We start from the raw sequence: 18,916 nt of genomic DNA on the forward strand, positions 1-18,916 counted from the left end.
AGTAGACTCTATTCTAAGTACTTCTACATCAAACCTGTCAACTTCTTAGTAATTAACTATGATAAAAGCCATTTTGATTTAAGTAACTCTCATCATATTCTGAAGCCATACATCAGATCTGTAATTAATAGTCACCTCAGTACTTGAAAAGCCATGTCAGAAGTTAAAACAAACATTTGCAAGAAGATATCAGAAATAATCAACAGAAATCCTGAGCAATAATAGCGAGACCTTCTGATGTCTGAACCTGAGACACTGCTGGACCCCATGCTGGGAGGTCACCCTGCAATTTCAGAGCCTTCTGCACTGCAGTATGATGGCCCCAGATGACATTGCTGTCCCTAAAGCTCACCTGCTGAAGTAAGCAGATTGAAGCCCACAAAAGAGCTCCTTAGACATCACTGGTGCAGCTGTTCCAAGCTCTCCCCTTGAGTTCCTCTCTTTGGGTATCAATTTAAGTCAACACCAAAATCACAAGGAGAGGGTTTCAGAGTGCACTATGGGAGGCTCTGCCCATATCTCCTTGGCTTTGACCAAGGCTTGAGGCTCTTTCCTGCAGTATGTTGACATTTGTTGATCTTTGAGCTCTCCATCTCCATGCTAGCCCCCTAGCTTAATGTTTCCGTCTCCGTTTTCTGCTCTGAGGTGTCTCGTGACTGTTTTGTCTCAGCTCTAGCGCTGATCTTGTTCTCCTCCTGCAATAACAACTCTGAAGAGTGTTATCCAGAGACAATCATAATGTGCAGACCAGTGCCAGGAAACAAATAATGTCCATATAAATTCAAGGAAAATATGTACAACTTCATAAAATATTTGCAGTATTGCTAAAGAAGAAACTTCATCCTGGGGAAATGTAAAAGATAAATTATAAACAGGTGCTAGAAGAAAGGTGAGTCTTGGTAAAGGATTCTTGAGACCATCTATAATTAATACAGCTGAAACCGTGAAGCTTAAACATGGGAAGAACAGGCTCCGTTGCTCTAAACTGTGAGGTTTAGAGCAGCTGTTCAAGTTCCATTACTGTGTTGGAACTTAAAGATAGGTTTAAAGATAGAGATGCACTGAGCTAGGTATTGGCATGGGCCTGAGAAAATGTTCCTTTGTAGGAGATAGACACGTTTCCCTGGCTTGTACCATACTATCACCTTTGCCCCCAGCAAATACAGTACAGCAGTAGTTCAAAATTTAAATATTTAAAGCAATAATCCATTACGGTAATCAGCTAATTAGATGGTTTTTGCTGCTTTTGTTTTTCGTTCATTGCAGAGGCTGAACTACAAGATAATGAGGAAAACTGTTCTTCTAGAGCAGCATTTATTTTCCCACAAAGTACTAGTATGATACCAGAGCATCTATTGATCCCACTTGAGGAAGGGCCATACACAAAGCATAGGTCTTTTGCCAACTTTACTGCAAAAGAAAAGTGCCATTTTAAATTCTGAATAGAGTGAAAGTGCTGCATATCATGAAAGAAAATGTTAACTGTTCACAAGTAGAGACATGAAGGGCGAATTAATGAGTCACCATCAAAACCTGCCATTCTGTTTATCTGGTTATGAGCTGTACTTGGATGGCACACGTGTTGGTCTTTGAGCTCTCCATCTCCATGCTAGCCCCCAGCTTAATGTTCCCGTCTCCATTTTCTGCTCTGGGGCCTGTCTGTTATTGGGATTGTGCCACTACTGAATCACTTGCAGTTAGACAGGTACAGCCCAGACAACTGCGAAGGACTGAATGCCAGAATTAGTTTGTTTTGAATGGGGAGAATGGAAGAATAATAAAGCCACGCTGGGTCCCAAAAAAAATCCTAATCTCTGAATCAGAGGAAATATTTCAGCCCACATGAAACTCTAGAGAATTTTTTTTCCCATAACTGATTTTAACTTCAGAGTCAAATCAGGTGTGATGGATGACGAGGGCAGCCGGGGGTCAGGCGGGCCACATTCACAGGGGCAGTAGCCACAGGGCACATGTTCTTACAGTCTCATTCCAATGGGTAATTTTGGTCTCAAAATGTATTTAAATTAGCAAAACTATGGGCGGGATTCACAATTAACATAATCCTTCAGCTGACATGGCTGATACCACAGTGTTTAAGGCTGGTGATGGGACCAGGAATCCTGATTTACATTAAATACCTCCCAAAGATGTTACCTTACTTGCTTATGGGTGCAAAAATGCTTTCTTGTTCTGGTGAAAGGCTTTTGCCTTTTCTATCTTAGCAGATAAACCAGTGTTTTCTGACTCTATTCCTTATTCAGAAAAGTGTTAGTTTTGTCACATGTAGAGAGCTAGGAAAAGGCCTGCACCTAAAATATGTAAAATTTCAAATTAAGAGGAGGGAAATATGGATCTTCAGTGATAGGTGCCTTGTGCCTGTACGTCTAAACTTTGCAGTTTGCATAACCTAACTGCAAACTGTTTGGAGCAAACCTGCTAAGGTTTTATATGCAGTCCACATTTCTGAAAATTTAGCTTCTAATTTAGCTATATACATACACAGGGAAAAGTTGTTTGGAAGACCACTGACAGTTCCCCATGGAAATGGTCCCCACGGAGCAACTGACTCTCAGGGCTCTTCAGCAAGGCTCTGGACTCCCCCTCACATCTATGTTTCTACCCAACGCCTACGTTTCTACCCAACTCCTACTCCTTCCCCCAAACCAGGACTCCCTTAGTTCTTCCATCTTCTGGTAGGGAAACCTTATTTCCTCAAAGTAAGTTCCAGCTTTGACTCCATTTATTCCCCCAGCTTGACATCTTTTTCTCCCAGACTCTCAAAAGTCGATCCATATGTTTTTTCTTTTGATTTGTCATTTTGAATTAACCTGAATTTTTAAAATGTACTGAAGTAATCAACTGCAAATTAATTATGAAGATCTGAAGCCACTTTCTACCCTGTGAGCCAACCAAATACTTCAGAATCCAGATTGTCCAAAGGAATCATTATTTTTTAAACCTGATGACACATTGCATGATGCAAGTGAAAACCATTCAAACACATTGCCAAATGCTGAAATGAATAATTACAACCCACAGGAAATAAACTATTCACCCCAGATATTCTGAGAACATATATAGAAGTACAGTTGTGCTATTCATGGATCAGTGTGTGAATAGCTAATTGGAACAACTTTTCTCGGCTATGGATAAATGCAGAGCACAATAGTGGGAGAAGATGAACCAAGACTAAAAATGTCTTTATAGTACTCACACTTCCAAATCGTCTGCGTCAACAGCAGACTCTGTTCCTGCAGAGACAATGGAGCCATGTGAGACTGAATCTATAGCTGAAACAAGTATCTAAAATAGCATTAATAGTCTCATGATAGTGATTGGCCAAGGGTCAAAAACCTGAGGATTTTTGTCATTCATTTGCATTTTTAAACTATTGGATTTAGAAGAGTTCATAAACTTTTTTTAACTTTTCTTGTTTCTTTCCAGAACATTGGACATATTAATGAAGTTAAGATCCCCTATTCGTACAGGATTGTAGGAAAAGTAAGCGGATGGGCCACCAGATCTAATCCTCTGTGGTCTGAGACTCATGCCATATAATTCCCTCTAAGCCATATAAACAGGAATCTAAAAGTGGGATTTTTCTTAGATGCCACCAGGTTCTTTCAAAACCTCAGTTCTCCGGTGATTACAAACATTTTCTAATTACCAGCCTCAGTGAAGTCAGCCTATGTGATACCAGTCAATATTTGGCTTTTCTATGGAATTCTGCAGAACCCCGAGCCCTGCTGCTACTCCTCCATGTAGTCCCCACCAGTGGTGCGGAGGGACATGCAGGAGATGAAACAGCCTCGATTTTCTGCCTTCGGGTTCAGCCAAAGACTGCTTTTCTAAACTGAGCACTTAACTGAGATGTTTAAAGTTAGATAGAAATGATCTGGGCCTAAACGAGGAGAAGCCAGTGTTGTCTATGTCTTCCAGGCTGGAGTCAGCTCATATTTGAGGCATCAGGACAAGTAAAAAAAGCTACAGCTTTTAAAGTTTTTTTTTTTTCAACTTTGGAAAAATTTTAATTCCATATGTTAAGAGTCCTTCAAGTATCTGAACTGATAAATTATTGTCCTGTTCCAAGAAACAGGATGTTATGATCTTTCTAGTCAAAATTATGAAAATGATTCTTTAAAATGTTGTATTTTTGAGAGAAACAATATTTTTCCTTGTGTTTTTGTTGTTGAGCAATAAGGTCAAGTTAAGTGTTTTTTAGCAGAGGCCATATGGTCTGTTTGGGCACTTATCTGAATAACAGAAGCTAGAATCTGCAGGAATGATTAAATTGTCTAATTCATCACCTGACTAGGACACAGTCATTCTCTACAGCACAATTTTCTATAGTATTTAGATTAGTTTTTAATTCTGAAATTGCTTCGCATGAATGCCACTCAGCATAATAAAATATCTCCTAATAGTCAGGCTCCATTATGAATTACGTCTTTCTAAACTTGATTATTGATTCCTGCATTAGTTGCAAAGTGTTTTTTCTTACCCTACCGAGACAGGCAGCCAAAGCCCAAGGCGCTAATTAAGAGCAGGTGAAGAATGCAAGCAGGAAGCCAGGGATAAGCAGTGGCTGGGGGCTATTGCTAAAGCCTTTCGAGCAGAAAGCACTGGCTTGTGTTGAAAAGCAATCTCAGTTACAAAGGCACAAGCTCAGAAATACAGGAGGATTTCGGCAGAGCACTGCTCTTCATTTTGGTCTTTTTTGTCTCCCAAATTCAATGCTCATATTTAATTGATACATGTGCTTAACTCAGGGCACTGATGATATTCTTTAGGATACTGCTAGGAAAACACTTATTTTACCTATGGGAAAGTCTATAAATAGTTTGATACAACATATACTTACTTATTAAGTGGTTTGAGAAATAGTTTGACCTAAACTGCATGTCAGCTAGCTCGTAATATGTTCCTGTCCATGTTGTTAAGGAAAGATAAGGGTATTAAAATACAGGCAATTGCAAACAATAGAACATAATTAATGGAAAGCATTTGAATAAGTGAAATAATGATTCACTCATACTCAGTTAGACATACAGGGTCTGATTATTTGGATCTTTCTATTAACACAGGAGGGTGGTGCAGTCCAAGGAAACCCCGCTGAAAACCGGAATAACCTCCATGCCATGCAAAGTCACTGCAACAGAAGCCGCCCCCAGCGGCCCCGGCAGCGCGCGATGCTGCAGGGAGGCTGTGCGGAGCCTCTCGCCTTTGCACAGCAGGCTGCAGCCTGCGGCTGCCACGGCCTCTTCTCCTGCGCACGGCTGTCTGGCCTCTCCCGGGGAGCGCGACTCCCCCGTGGAGCCCATGCAACTCCTCTCTTTTCCGGCCGTGCTCGTTGCTCTGCTGTCCAAGGGCCAACCTCTGCCCAGGTGCAAGTGAACAGGACCGAAGGAGCTGGACCGTGACTGTGTTGCTACGGGAAAACAAAATCCCTTGTGAGAGCAACCTCTCTCTATCATCCGCATCCAAATTACACACACACATACATACGCACAGCTTGCAATATCTTTCCTTTTGCTATCTGCTGTTGTTCCCTGGTCCAGCTCTCTCTTACGGAGAGGCAAGGGAGGTGGCTGGTCTTTCTGAGTGTGTCACCACCCCAGGCATCGATCTCCTTAAGCTTTTCAAGTGTCCCAGTTAGAAGCTCCTTGGTGTGGTCAGAGGATCCAGGGAGGTTTTGCTCTACTCAAGCACGCCTGTGGGCTGATGGTTACGGGTGCAGGGCTAATAGGAGACCGCAGGCAACGCTGCCTATTCTAACTGTTTAGGGCCACAAGGGAAGTTTTTGCTTCTTTAAGCTGCTTCTTGAATGCAGACTCCCTTACCCCCTCAATGTACACTGACTTAATTTCTGCAGCCCCAGGAGTGTGTCACCATTGATAGTGTTACAAGTACCCAGAGTTTTTGTAAGAAAGCAGGTTTTTTGGGTTTGAGAGGATTCCAGCTTTCCAGGGAAACATGCTGGTGCTCTTGCCAGCATTGATGGGAATCCATCCAGCCACTTTGCTCCCTTGCAGCCTGGCTCTCCGGGGGCGTGCAGGCTCTTCAGCCCTAACGCAGCCCACTAGGGACATCAAGGTGACCTGTTCTAGGGACTGTCCAGTCAGCAATGGGGGAGGGAGAACATGCACGTGGGCAAGGGCTCTGAAGGGCTTTGCAGTCATGTAAATGAACGCAGAAGGGTTCAGACCCTGTGATATGCTCATAAATGCATCTCTCAGYGGGCCAGGGACCCCTCCTGGTGGCACGATTTCTGGGATAACTACAGATACAGGCAGAAAGGGGCAGATTCACTGAGGCCGTGAGGGACAGCAGAACGGCTCTCCATCACTCTTTCCCATGCTCATTCCCACGGCAGGAGCAGCGTCAGCCTTTCGTTTTCCATGTAATAAAATTCAATTTCAACTACATTGCTGAGAAGCCCTGAGCTGCCAAGGCAGGGGGCCTTTCTCAGCTACAGAATTTTTGAAAATGTGGTTTCTGAGTGTATCTAGCTTTCTAAAAGATACAGATACAGATATAGGAATAGATAGATATCTTTTAGGGAAGAAATACATGATATATGGTGTTCCCTCTCCAGAAAAGGTTTCATAGCCTTCCTATGAAAAGGTTTCATAGCCTTCTAGTTCTGTTATATTGTACTTCTGAAAGATACCTGGACAAATGCTTTTAAGCGAGATGTAGTAAATCAAAAAACTACCAGTCATCCAGGTGTTTACGTATAGGATATACAGGATCACTTGGATCTACTCTGTTGGTGTGTCCTCCTTATACCCATGTAAACTTATCTAAGTTGCATGAAGCCATGTATTCCTCAGTGGAATATCTCAGCTAAGGGGCTGGTTTTCTTTAAATGCAAATCTTACAGCCGTTGAATTAGAAAGTGAAATATTAACTTAGCCACATCCTTCAGTATGGCCCTGACCCACTGAATCAGTGAGAAAACTATCATTTTACATAATTTTTTGAAACAAACAACACAGGTTCTGTGCAAAACCTTTAAATTTGTTTTCTTTGGTTCATCTTCTGTCCATTATGGTGTTGTTAACTACTATTATCACTAATAGCATGAAGATATAAATGCTTATTTGTTCACAGTTTTATATACAACACATCACAGAGAAGGGTGTTACGGATGTGACATTAAAACGAAACAAAAAAGAACAAAAGAGCAAAAACAAAGGATAGGCGTACTGGATTACAGTATGAAAAGCAAATCTATTTACACACATTAATCTATACAACATCATAGTCTGTACATTTTGTAGAAAATTATCACATTCATTTACATCATGTTAAATTTTTACGGTATTTGACAGATAAAAAGTTATCAATAAAGATGACAAAAGAGAATTTCAAACCAATACTCATACTAATGCTCCAGAAAAAAGTTGCAGCATATAATAAACTTACTACAGTGCTTTGGGAAATAAAGCAGTTTTGGGCATTTCGGTCACTGGTTTAGCTGAGAACAGAAACGTTACTGATTTTGAACTAACTACCTACTGTTTGCAACAGCAGAACCAGGTTCAATGCTGAGCTGTTAAACCGTACCACAGAATGCTCTGTTCACCGTTGTGCTGACGTACTCCTCATAACACACATGGCAGAATCCATGATTATTTCAATAGGCTTTGTTTAATAAACAAAATAGCACTGTATACGAACTTCTGCTATTTGGTTATGTGAGGGTAGTACTGACAGCTCAAAGCTTATATAGGCACTCATGGTAGTGTAAAGGTACTTTTCTTTTAGTAACACTCTTTGCTGTATCACTGTGCACAGACAATAATTGTTCCAATAATACCCATTACACCCATAGTGGCTTTTTCTGCTGAATACTTGCCAGTTCTACTTCTCATATCAAACATGTTTAGTTTTCATTGGAGATGTGTGAAAAAGTGAATTTAAAAAAAAAACTGTTTTAAAACTCACAAAAACAGGAAAGAAATCATGGAAACGATCATCTCAGTCCTTAAGCTCAGAGACACTTGCACTCAGAAATGCCTTTTTTCATTAGCAGTCACAGACTGCCTGCTTTGCTGATGCTCTGTGGCCACTGCTTTCCCTTTCATCATTTAAAGGCAGAGGAAAGCTTGTCTGGGGCGTATCATGACGTGAAGAAGCTGCTACGGAGTGGAGCAGGCTGTCTCCTCCTTGATGCCAGAAAGCTTTCTCATGCCTTTGTCACCTTTTGCCACCAAAGAGCTGCTGCTGCTCCAGTACAGTTCCAACCCAGGGCTGTCTGCAGCACCCGTCACCATGCTGTAGGTGTGAAACGTGCACTCCAGCTTTGCATGGAATACTTACTGAAATATATGTCAAATTCCTAACATTGCTTAAAGGCAGGCACTGCTTTCAATGGCTAAAATGATGTTCTCCACATTGCTAAGGTTATTTTGCAAAGGAAATTCCAGACTCCTAGGCCAACATATTATAAAAAGATTTGAGTTCAGATGGCAGAGAAAATGCTGTTAATAATCGTACTGCATGTCATTTGCCAGTTCCTGGTCAGCAGTTAAAATGACCGGCTGAGCTGCAAGTGCAGTGAGATACATGGTTGACGGTGTATGTCATACTGATGAGGGAGATACTGGAGTTCTTTGTTTCTTGTGGCCGAAGCCATTACAAATGGAAGAGGGCACAGGAGGCAATCAGGAAAAATATTTGAGAAAATGCCTTGCAATAAGAATTTCAGAAATTTGACATCTTTAGTTTCTCAGAGAGGGAATCAAGATGTGACTTCAACAGCAGGAGACTTCATATAAGGAAAATGTCTCATACTGAAGAGCATTTTGGTTTAGCAGATGATCCTTCTACAAAAGACAAAAAAACCAAACACCCAACCCAAAGCAAGAAAAAACTGCTGAAAGCTGAATCCAGACAAATCCAAACAAGAAATGAGGCAACAGGGTCTACCATGGAAGGCATGGGACACCCTACCAAATGAACTTCACTGCCTGCATTTTAAATTACCCTGCATGTTTTGCTGCAGGATAACTTTGGCCAAGCCAAATTATTTGGCTTGAAAAGGGATATCTGGGTATCATCTATCAGCCAGATAACCTAACGGTCTCCTCTAGCCATAAACTCTACAGAAGAGATTAAGCTTACCTAATTTTAGATAGAAAGTGAGAAGTGTAAGTACTAGCTAGCTATCCTGGGCTCATTTTACAGTAAGTAGAGAAAAACAGGTGTTTTGAGAGGATGATTCAGTTTACCTACCTTAGATGCCCCTCTGAAAATGGGATGAATCATCTTAAACTACAGACTGTTTCTCTGTGATGACTACAGAAGGTGCATGAAAGAGTCCGTAGCTCAAAAGCAGACATCTTTTAGGTGCCTAAATTAGGATAAGTGAATTTCATCAAGTTCACCAAGCATCTAGCTGAAATCGATTCTGCAGAGAAAAATTTAAGTCAACTAATGGAAGAATATATATATTTAGATTCCGGTCATGATTAGCAGCTGGGGAGTAATCTGTCATCATGTCTCTGTCACCATGTCTCCCACAGGCACCGGCAGGACACAGTGCTGATAAAAATCACTCACAATGAACGGTGCTGCCCCAGAGGCTGAAGGGAAGTGAAACCCTCCGATTAACCACACCATGAGAGTGAAGCCTATTACTGTTTTTGTTCAGGAATCTTACAGTACATGTGATGTACTACTGGCTTTTCAGCGGGGAAAAAAAAGCCAGGTTTCCTGCCCTGAAGACCTTACAACTCAGTTTTGAACTTGACACAACCAAAGGGAGAAGGACTGTAAAGGAATAAGAAAAGGGAGAAGAAGTATGTGAAAGGCCATGGGGGAAAGCCCGTGGCCTGCCTTGATGCCTTTGCCTCCTCCCTTGACACTGCAAGCGCTAAGGGAGAGCGGCACTCAGGGATGCCAAAGGGCTAAATGATGCTTTCTTGCATTGTCTGTTTGACTCTTAGAGTCACCACAGCTCAATGCCAGACTGTTTATCTCCACAGTGTGGTGCAAAATGTAGAGACAAGGCCAGGAAAAGCTGTCCTGTTTCTGTATGTCGTAAAAATGCAAAACATTGCTCAAGAGCTGGATTCATCAAACTGATTTGCATTTTCTGCATAAATTTTAACATGATGTGTGTCTGTGTGTGCAAAGGCAGCTGAAAGTCAAACAGGTCTCATGATGACGGGGTTGATGCTGGAACTTTGCATAAAATTCTTTGGAGATCAGAATTCTCTGGGAGTAAAAACTGAAGAGCACCGTGCCTTCTGGGCCTTAGCAGACTTGAAAATGCTTGTACAAAGCATTATGAAGTAAAGCTGTCTCAGAAAAAAATGTCATCTATTTTTAGATTCTATGATTTTTAACAGAGGGATGAGGCTTTACAAATTACTGCACTTTTCACTGGCTTGAAAGAAAAACATACGAAGCCTCTTGCTCCCTTGTGTGCCATTCTTCACTTGCCCATGCAGGAACTGAAATTGCAAGTTGTTTGAAAAATTAGTGATCCCAATTTTGTTCTACCAGTGGTGCTTCATTATCTCCTATGGCGCTACTTGCTACATGAACAGGAGGATACTGCTTGTCCAAATTTGGATTACAAGTCCAAATGCATCTTTGTCCTGCTAAAGAAACCTATGCTGTTTTGTTACACCTTAAAATCTATTCCCTCATTTACAATTTACTGTTTTATAATCCAGAAATCATTAAAATGCAGATTTTTCTCTGTGCTCATCTAATTAAAGCAAAGACAGTTTTCTCTAGGATACACAATGAATTCTAAACACATAATTGGCGATGCATCATGCAGAACAGGCTGATGGAACTGATTGCTTGAAACCTCTGTTTCTACACCACGATTCTCTGTTTGTTTCAACTCACTTGCAAAACATCTTTTGAACATAAAGATGAGTCCGTTTGAATGCTTGTCAAGTGTGCCTTTCTACTTTGGGGTTTTAGGGGAAAAAATTAAATTCTGAATTCAAAAACTATTGTCCAATATATCCAGATATGATCTAATTTTCAGGAAGCTGAGCAGTCCCAATGACACGTGAAGTAGCCTAAAGTGCACAAATGTATTTAATTTAGGAATAGCAGTAACCCCTCAAAAGCTCCAATGTGTCTTTATGTATTTGCAGTCAAGAGTTTGTTGTTAAGGTTGTGTGGAGACCCAGGAGAAATACTAAAAGTCAGCAATGGTTTCTAGGTCCAAACTCTTTGGGAATATTTAGTATATAAAGTTTAAATACAGGTGTATGGTCCTATCTGTTGACCCCACTGGGCAAGCTAGTTCACTCCAGGATCTCATAGTTACTTCACCAAGTGACAGCAGAAAACATTCGGAATGACTGGAGGTGACCGAGAGCTGCCTTAAAGTCAGATTTCGCAAAGTAAGAATTAAATGACTATTATTTAACTCAAATGATACCTATTACACAAAGGTAGGTGTTATGTAATATACATAGAGTTACCAGCTCTGTACTACTCATGTGACCATTAGGGCATTTACATCTTTGGTTTTACGTAACTTTGTATCACTCCAGGGTAATCTCATTAAAATAAATGGTGTTTGACTGATAAATACATAAAGCAAAACAGACCAAGAGGTGTACGGACACTTTGACAGCTGTCAGTAATATTCCTAGTACTGGCAATATTTTCAGGAATGTACATGTATGTCTGCCAAGGGATCCTCCTTGCTGCTATGCTCCCCCGTTCCTGGAAACGTTAGGGGCCTCGGACTCTGCTAGCTCCATACAATCTGTTATCTGAAATATTAGGGCAATTCTCTTTATGGATCCAGGGTACTCATGTAAATATATATTATTCACACTTACTATTTAGAGTGGACATGGTCAACTGTGACATGAGAAGTAAACATAACTGGATTTATTTCTTTTAAGATTGCAAATATTCTTTGTATATTTATAAGAACTTGTCAGTTCTATGTCTTTTTTTACAAAGTGACTACATAAGAGGCTTGATACTGCTGAAAATTCTTGCAATTTATGCCTTTTATGGTAATTTTTAGGGATTGTGTCTAATTTTTTTGCTGGACTCATGTCCAGGACTAAATTTTAAATCAGCTCAGACACAAAATGGAATTAAGCTAAAATATTTACATTATTCCTTAAATGGGAGTTGTAACTTTATTGCAATATTCTCTGTTTTAACTGTCAAGGACACAGCTCTAGAGACATATTTTAATGAAAATATTATATAAAAACAGTATTTTCAGTGGGTAATAGGCTATCCAAGGCTGTTTCTCCTATGCCAGACTGTTCCAGCAATAAAGCACCTCTTCAGAAATTGTTTAATATAAGATCAACACAAATCTCTTGCATTTTAAACAGAAGAGTATAACTGGTGACTACAATAGTGCTATGGGCAAATGATGATGTTTTAATCATAACTATTACAGTACGCTTTTCTATATGGACTGTAAAGATAGCCCTACTTTCTGCATCAAAACCTAAAAAACAGGCACTTTCGGGGGGGACAACAGAATAGGAATCAAGCTCTGTAGAAAGTCATCTCTGAATTGAATGAGGATTTACACAATTAGCCAAGAAGTTCTACTTTTTTTTTCCCTCTGTATAAATAATATTAATGATTTCCTGGATTACTACACTATTCTCCCACTGTGGCTAATTATAGCCTTACATTTCTTTATTTTGCTTTTGTTTTCCATAATTAGTGCCTACATCCTTAAAGAAAGAAATATTACTTTAAGTATAAATCAAGTGTAAGGAATTTTCTTGCTTCCCATCTAAACTTTCATATGTACCAAAGCAGTCTGTACTGACGAGGGTACCGTTCAACTCATAGACAGATCGAAGGGGAAAGGAACCGCTAGAGTAAATTAAATTAGTTTTTAAATAGTTACGGCTAGTATATGACAAGAGAACATCAGAATTAATATGAACAGCATTAAAAAAAAGCATAAAGCATCCATGGGGCAGGTGTCTCTGTTATTACCTGGTTGGCTGCACAAACCAATTTCCCAAATATCGATATGTAGAAAAGCAAAGCACTAAACTGTACATTTTAGAAAATATCACATCAAGCTGCGTAATGAATGATATATCCCACAGTTTTTTGTTTCATCTTTCGGGTGACCTAGCTGGTTATATCATGGTGGTCTCTGTCTGCATAAAAGACTGAGCCCGTGAATGCCGATGGAGCTGAGAAACACTTTCTGATCCATTTCGAGAAATCGAAGAGCTGTGGAGTCTGTAATCTCTGCCTGCTGTCTGCTTCCAGCACAGACTCCGCCATTTCCTCTTCAGCTCCCCTTGCACCTATGTTTAAAAGAAAATGCATGTGAATTGAAAACATTTTTTTTCACATGAGCAATGTTTCCACATTTATTGGCTGTCAAGTGGGGACCCCTGGGCATAACTTCTAACCAGTTTTTACAAAGATTATAAAATTGAGGCAAAGACTGCGTCTACACTGTGTTAGGAGAAACCCCAAGGCCACTCTCAAAATCAGATTTGAAGCATTTGTACTGAAAAAGAGGCAACTGGTTAGTAGCTATTAATCGTATGTATTTGAAGCATAGAATCAAATGATTAGCCCAAGATCAGGCATCCCACAGATATCAAAGGCCAGAACAGCACTCCAAAGACCTGATTTCAATTCCCTGTGCAAGCAGATGTCTTCTTTGGGCAGATTCCTTCTGTCAGACACTGTATAATGTTTAAAGTATATTCTACTTTAAAAAGTGGCTGACATCAAGAGGAATTCCTTCCTTCTTCCTCATTTGAGATTAGGAAAGCTGCTATATGCTGAACATCTACGAGAGTCTGCTGCTGTTCTGGGGGTGAGATTCTTTCAGGAGATTACCCCTAAATACTTACAAAATGGTGTTTACAGTTTTGGACAAATTCCTAGACCTGCTGCACCTCAGTTGCACAATTTGCATTGATTGTAACAGGGCTAGAATTAGACCGCATTAAATAACAGAAGACACACTCACTGACATGCCCTCAGTTTGCAAGGAATTAGATTTCCTATAGCTCTTAACTCTCCACACAAATCCACTGATTTCTCCCATTGCATGCGCACTGCCACATATATATTCTATGAACTGGAATGCAAACATCTTTTAAAACAACTTCATGATACATAGTGTGGAATTATAGGGGCACTGTTATATTTATTGAAAATAAAAGTTACATCCTCAATAGGAAAGGGGAGACTTACTTCACTGTTCAAAAAGCAATACAGGACTGCAACAATCAATCCCTGGAAACAGACAATATTCATTAGTTAGAGCACAGTAGTAACCTGTGTCACTAAAACTTTTTTTGAAGAAAAGCTTTAAAATTTACCTGAAAAGATCCCAAACACAACTCAAAAATTATTTTATAGTTATTGGAACTGCGGTCAGGAAATAGAGCAAATACTGTGTAGTGAACTCCAAATAATGGAATAAGCAACAACGTGGATTTTGCAAGTCTCCTAAGTAAATAAAAGAGAAAAAGATGGAGTTTAATGATAAGCCCCTTTTATTAAGATAAGTACCTGATGCAATGTTGTTTAGATAAACAACACATGACTTCAGATTTATAAACAGTTTTAGTAAGAGTCATTCATATATATTGAAAATTGTTTTCCTTTCAAGCTTGCTAGGAGATTAGCCACACAGCAGCCCTACAAATTAACGTGTGTAATTCCATGTTACACTTGATCTTGCTGACCTAGCCCTATCCCAAAAGCCAGTAAAAAGCTGCAGGGCCTCTCTAAACCAAAAGACCTTTTTTCAGCTGGCCTCTGGACAGCAGCAGGGTGTGGGATCTGTGCCCTGCTATGTATCTTTGACACAAAGCCAGGGCCCAGCCCGTTTTCATGTCACACTTTTTGGGGGTGAGGGAGCTAATTGTGATATTCCACAGGGCCACGTTCTACAAAGCGTCGCTAGCTGCCATCAGGTCTATTAGGATACTTTTTAAGTATAAAGGGTGCAGAGTAGAAAGGAATATTTCCTTCCTGCAAAATCACACAAACAGTTCCTCTTTTAAGTAAGGTACAATCTATGTCTTGAAGTTATTACACCAGTGTTCATGTCCTCTAAATTTGCAATCGTATGGTTAGCCTGTACATTTCATACAGACGGTGTGTACACAATATCTATGTCATGCCATCAACAATAATACCAACTATGAGATTGTCATCAGCAGTTTTAGGTTTACACTCAAATCCTAAAAGCTCATAACTATAGTGATGGTATTAAGCATATAACCGTAATTAATTTAAAATTTCATCAATTATGCAATACAATTTAGCACAAGTTAAGGAAAAGGTAATTTTAAATTATTAAGCAGAACAGTTTTGACAAACTGCCTGTGAAACTATTGAAAAGATGAATTGCTAATTATCCCTTATCTGTCACTCATTTCACTTTAATAAGATCAGTTTTATATATTATACAGGGCCAGTCATGCACGATTCTAGATGTCTGGTATCAGATAAAATGCAAGAAGTTAGCATGTTGAGTCCCATAATTTATTACTGTCTTGATGAATATAACTTGATTCAACAACGAAAGGAAGCTGTTTTGAAGCAACATATTTTAACACAAAAATCAAGGTATTTCAAACAGTTTTATTTTTTCTGTGTCCTCGTGGCCTTCCTTTACTCATAATGTCTCAGAGGCTGCATCTGCTTATGTGGAAATAATCATTTCTGACAGCAAAGTTTCTCAATAATAGTAAAACCCTCACACCTAAAGGTGATATCAGTAAGTGAGAGAAATAGGCTTTCCTTGGCAAAAGAAATTCACTGTAAAAATTTACAACTGGAGGAGATGATGTTGGCAGCAAATTTCCTGGTTTCCCAAGTGAAGTAAAAAATTGATTTCTTTTTCAGCTTAACCTTTCCCACTGCAAAAGTAAAATGAAGAACAAAAAGTAGGGAACCAGGTACAGGCAGATGGGAGAGAGGAAGAAAAGAAAAATGGTGACTTGCACGAGTACTATTCATTTTAGTCTCATATTTCACTTTCTTGTTCTAACAATTTTTGACTAGCTGATGCTACTTTCTCTACATTGCACTTACATTTTAATCAAGGAAAGAGCCAGACAAAAATAGCCGCTGCCTTTTTTTTTTTTTAAGAAAATACATTTGCATTTTGAAAAATGAACCTTCCAGACCTTTAATTTGCTCTGCAGAAGCAGTATTTCTTGAGGAGGTTAATCTACTGTTCCCATGGGCATCTGCTAAACACCATCCAATACAAACTTAATCAGGCAATCAAACGCTAAAAACAAAGAATTTAGAGTGCTGAACAGTGAAGAACAAGGTTGCTAATACTGAACATTTTTATACCATGAAGCTCTACAGTAAACTGTGGAAAATGATGGGCCTGATATGAAGGGAATGCCTCATTTTCATCAAATACATAAATACCACAGGGAAACAAAGAAAAGTTCCTGTCACAAGATGTAAACTTCAGCAGATTTCCTGCCCATATGTCAGATATTGTGCTAAATAATAATGTGGTGACTGTGTAATTTCAGCTAGGTTGATTTTGTTCTCCCACATATTCAATTAATTCAAACAGCAAACACAAAAGAAATCATGCATCTCTCTGAAGTCCAGCCCTATGTCAATCTGGTGGTACCCACTTTTCATTGATGCATCAAAATCCTTCACTTTTTGATTATACAGCAAGTTATCTGTCTGTAAGTGGATTTATGTATTATAACGGGACTAGGAAAGTGTGTAACTTCCAAGGAATGAATATTTAATGCAGATGTTTCCAGCGTGCTTGCACCTTTGTGCTGAAGTCTTCCCTCACTCTGAACCCCAGGAACCTGTTCTTTGTTCCCCCTTCCAGTGGTATGGCGGCTGCCAAGATCACATCAGTAATGTGACATGGTACACCAAAAGTTTAAATGCCCACACGGTGTACAGAACATTAACAGGTCACAAAGGTAGCAGCCTGCTGTGAATGTCCCACGTTCAATGTCCCTAGACACATCAGATTTCCAGGAAATGCATGCAGTTCTTATATGGGTCACTGGACTTAGGTTTGCTTCACTGCTATGATAGTCAGTATATGTAGATACAGTCACCCATCTCCAGCCTGGAGGACCGGTAAGTTAAAGATCATGGCCTAACGTGGTAGCACAACACAGCTGGAAAGTCTGCAATTTTTAATTTACTACACTATGTTTCGAAGACCCAATATATTCTATTAATACAAGTACAGCTCCACTAAAATTTACTTTGAGATAAATCAATACACTGGTACGACTGTACTTGTAAACTAAAGCCACTTTGAAGCAATTTAACTGAACAGTATAAAATCACTCCTTGATGCTGCTTAAGGGCTTGCAGAAGATTTATGGTTGATTTTTGCAAAAATTACAGAATGTTTCATTTTTCATCTGTGGACACTGTAGGAGAAGTTTCATAATCTGCTCTAGTCCTCAGCTGTCTTAAGAGCTCTGAGATGTAATAATACAGCATCAAATATGTCACATTGTTTCTAAGATACATAGGGTACTAGATCTCCTGAGTTTAAAGATTTTTTTTTATTCCAGGACCTCATGTTTCATCTGCTTTTATGAAAGGAATTCAGTATTTTTTAAATGAGGAAAAGAGGTATTATCCAGGAGCCCATTTTCAAAGGTCCCTCAGGGCATTGCTTTGAATTTTCAGTGTTCATGGTAGTTTTGTCATTTATATATTATTTTAACATCCTAAAGTGTCCAACACAGTGTCTACATCTGGGCTTTAAAATAAGACATAGTACAACAGAGACTTGATCTAGATTGCAGTATGCAGCAGCTATTACAATAAATGATCATAAATGACATGATAATATAATAAGGAACAAATTCAGTTTTAGCAATGTGTTTAAATTCCAGCCCCCTACATTCACTGATGATGAAGCTTTGCAAATAATTGATTTAATGGTCAAGCCAAAAAACATTAAAAAAGGAAAGTCTAAATAGAAAACAAGTTGATCTAAATTTGAAACTCTTATTTTTATCTGGAAAAATAATATAAGATGCTATTTTAGATCAACATAAAACATCATATTTTACTTGGGGACAAGCCCATCCCTTTGGCTTTTTTTTTATTTTTTCAGGGCTAGCTTCCTTCCTTCCTTCTTAAAAGAAATGCAAATACTACAACCAAAAGGGTTTGGAAATGAAAAAACAAAAAATTTTGTTTTTAAGTAGATTGAAGCAAAGCATTTTGACCTGGAAACTGTTTCTGTGTTGAAACAAAATACTTAGACATTAAAAAAAAAGATACTCCTCCCATATTTTGCATCAACATACTCATTCATGGAATTCAACTCATTTCAGGAATAGCTTGTTGGTCTTCATGAATTGCTTATTTTTCACTGAATTTACTGTTTGACAAAATTTATGTTCGTCTCTATTTCAGCATAATGTTAAGATCTTTATTAAACCACATCTAAAAATAGATGCTTTGGAACTAAATGCAATTACAGTATCATACCAATTGTTGGCAGCAGGCTTCAGCAGAGTAAATCTTATAGAGATTATTTTGGTTCCGTATATAATGTCTAAAAATATGACTCACTTGTACTGTGACTGGTCATTTCCTCCAACATCAGGAGATCTTAATTTCTGCAGTAAGATTCTTATAATACTAATGAAAAGTATAAAATTCACCTGCAAAAAAAAAAAAAAAAATAGAGATTTCTGACTTCTCAGTTGAATATGCAGCACAAGGAAATGTTAATCAAGTGACACTAATCAACTCATCAGTGAGCTTTGTGAGCGAGCCAGAACACATTAAGCTTTACACTGTCAAATCTATTGTCTGTTTTCTGCCTCACTAACAGTTACACCCAGTGCACCTCTGCAGGGCCACAAGTGCTAGCCTGGCTGACAAAAGCCTTTGAAAGACCCAATTGTCAGCAATCCCTTTTTCCCAAATC

At 39.1% G+C, this 18,916-nt stretch overlaps 1 protein-coding gene across 1 annotated transcript in view; it reads right to left on the reverse strand.

Annotated features, from left to right (window-relative positions):
- Positions 1 to 12,577: 12,577 nt before the first annotated feature.
- VIPR2 (vasoactive intestinal peptide receptor 2) overlaps positions 12,578 to 18,916 on the reverse strand; it is a 56,766-nt gene continuing 50,427 nt past the window's right edge. The window contains exons 9-12 of the mRNA XM_026069256.1: positions 18,556 to 18,647; positions 14,325 to 14,454; positions 14,197 to 14,238; positions 12,578 to 13,289 (exon numbers count right to left, since the gene is read on the reverse strand). Of these exons, the coding sequence (XP_025925041.1) occupies positions 13,116 to 13,289; positions 14,197 to 14,238; positions 14,325 to 14,454; positions 18,556 to 18,647 (438 nt within the window). The 3' untranslated portion in view covers positions 12,578 to 13,115. The remainder of the gene's footprint in view (positions 13,290 to 14,196; positions 14,239 to 14,324; positions 14,455 to 18,555; positions 18,648 to 18,916) is intronic.

The sequence above is a fragment of the Apteryx rowi genome, unplaced genomic scaffold (assembly GCF_003343035.1).
Source record: "Apteryx rowi isolate R43461 unplaced genomic scaffold, aptRow1 scaffold_29, whole genome shotgun sequence".
NCBI lineage: Eukaryota > Metazoa > Chordata > Aves > Apterygiformes > Apterygidae > Apteryx > Apteryx rowi.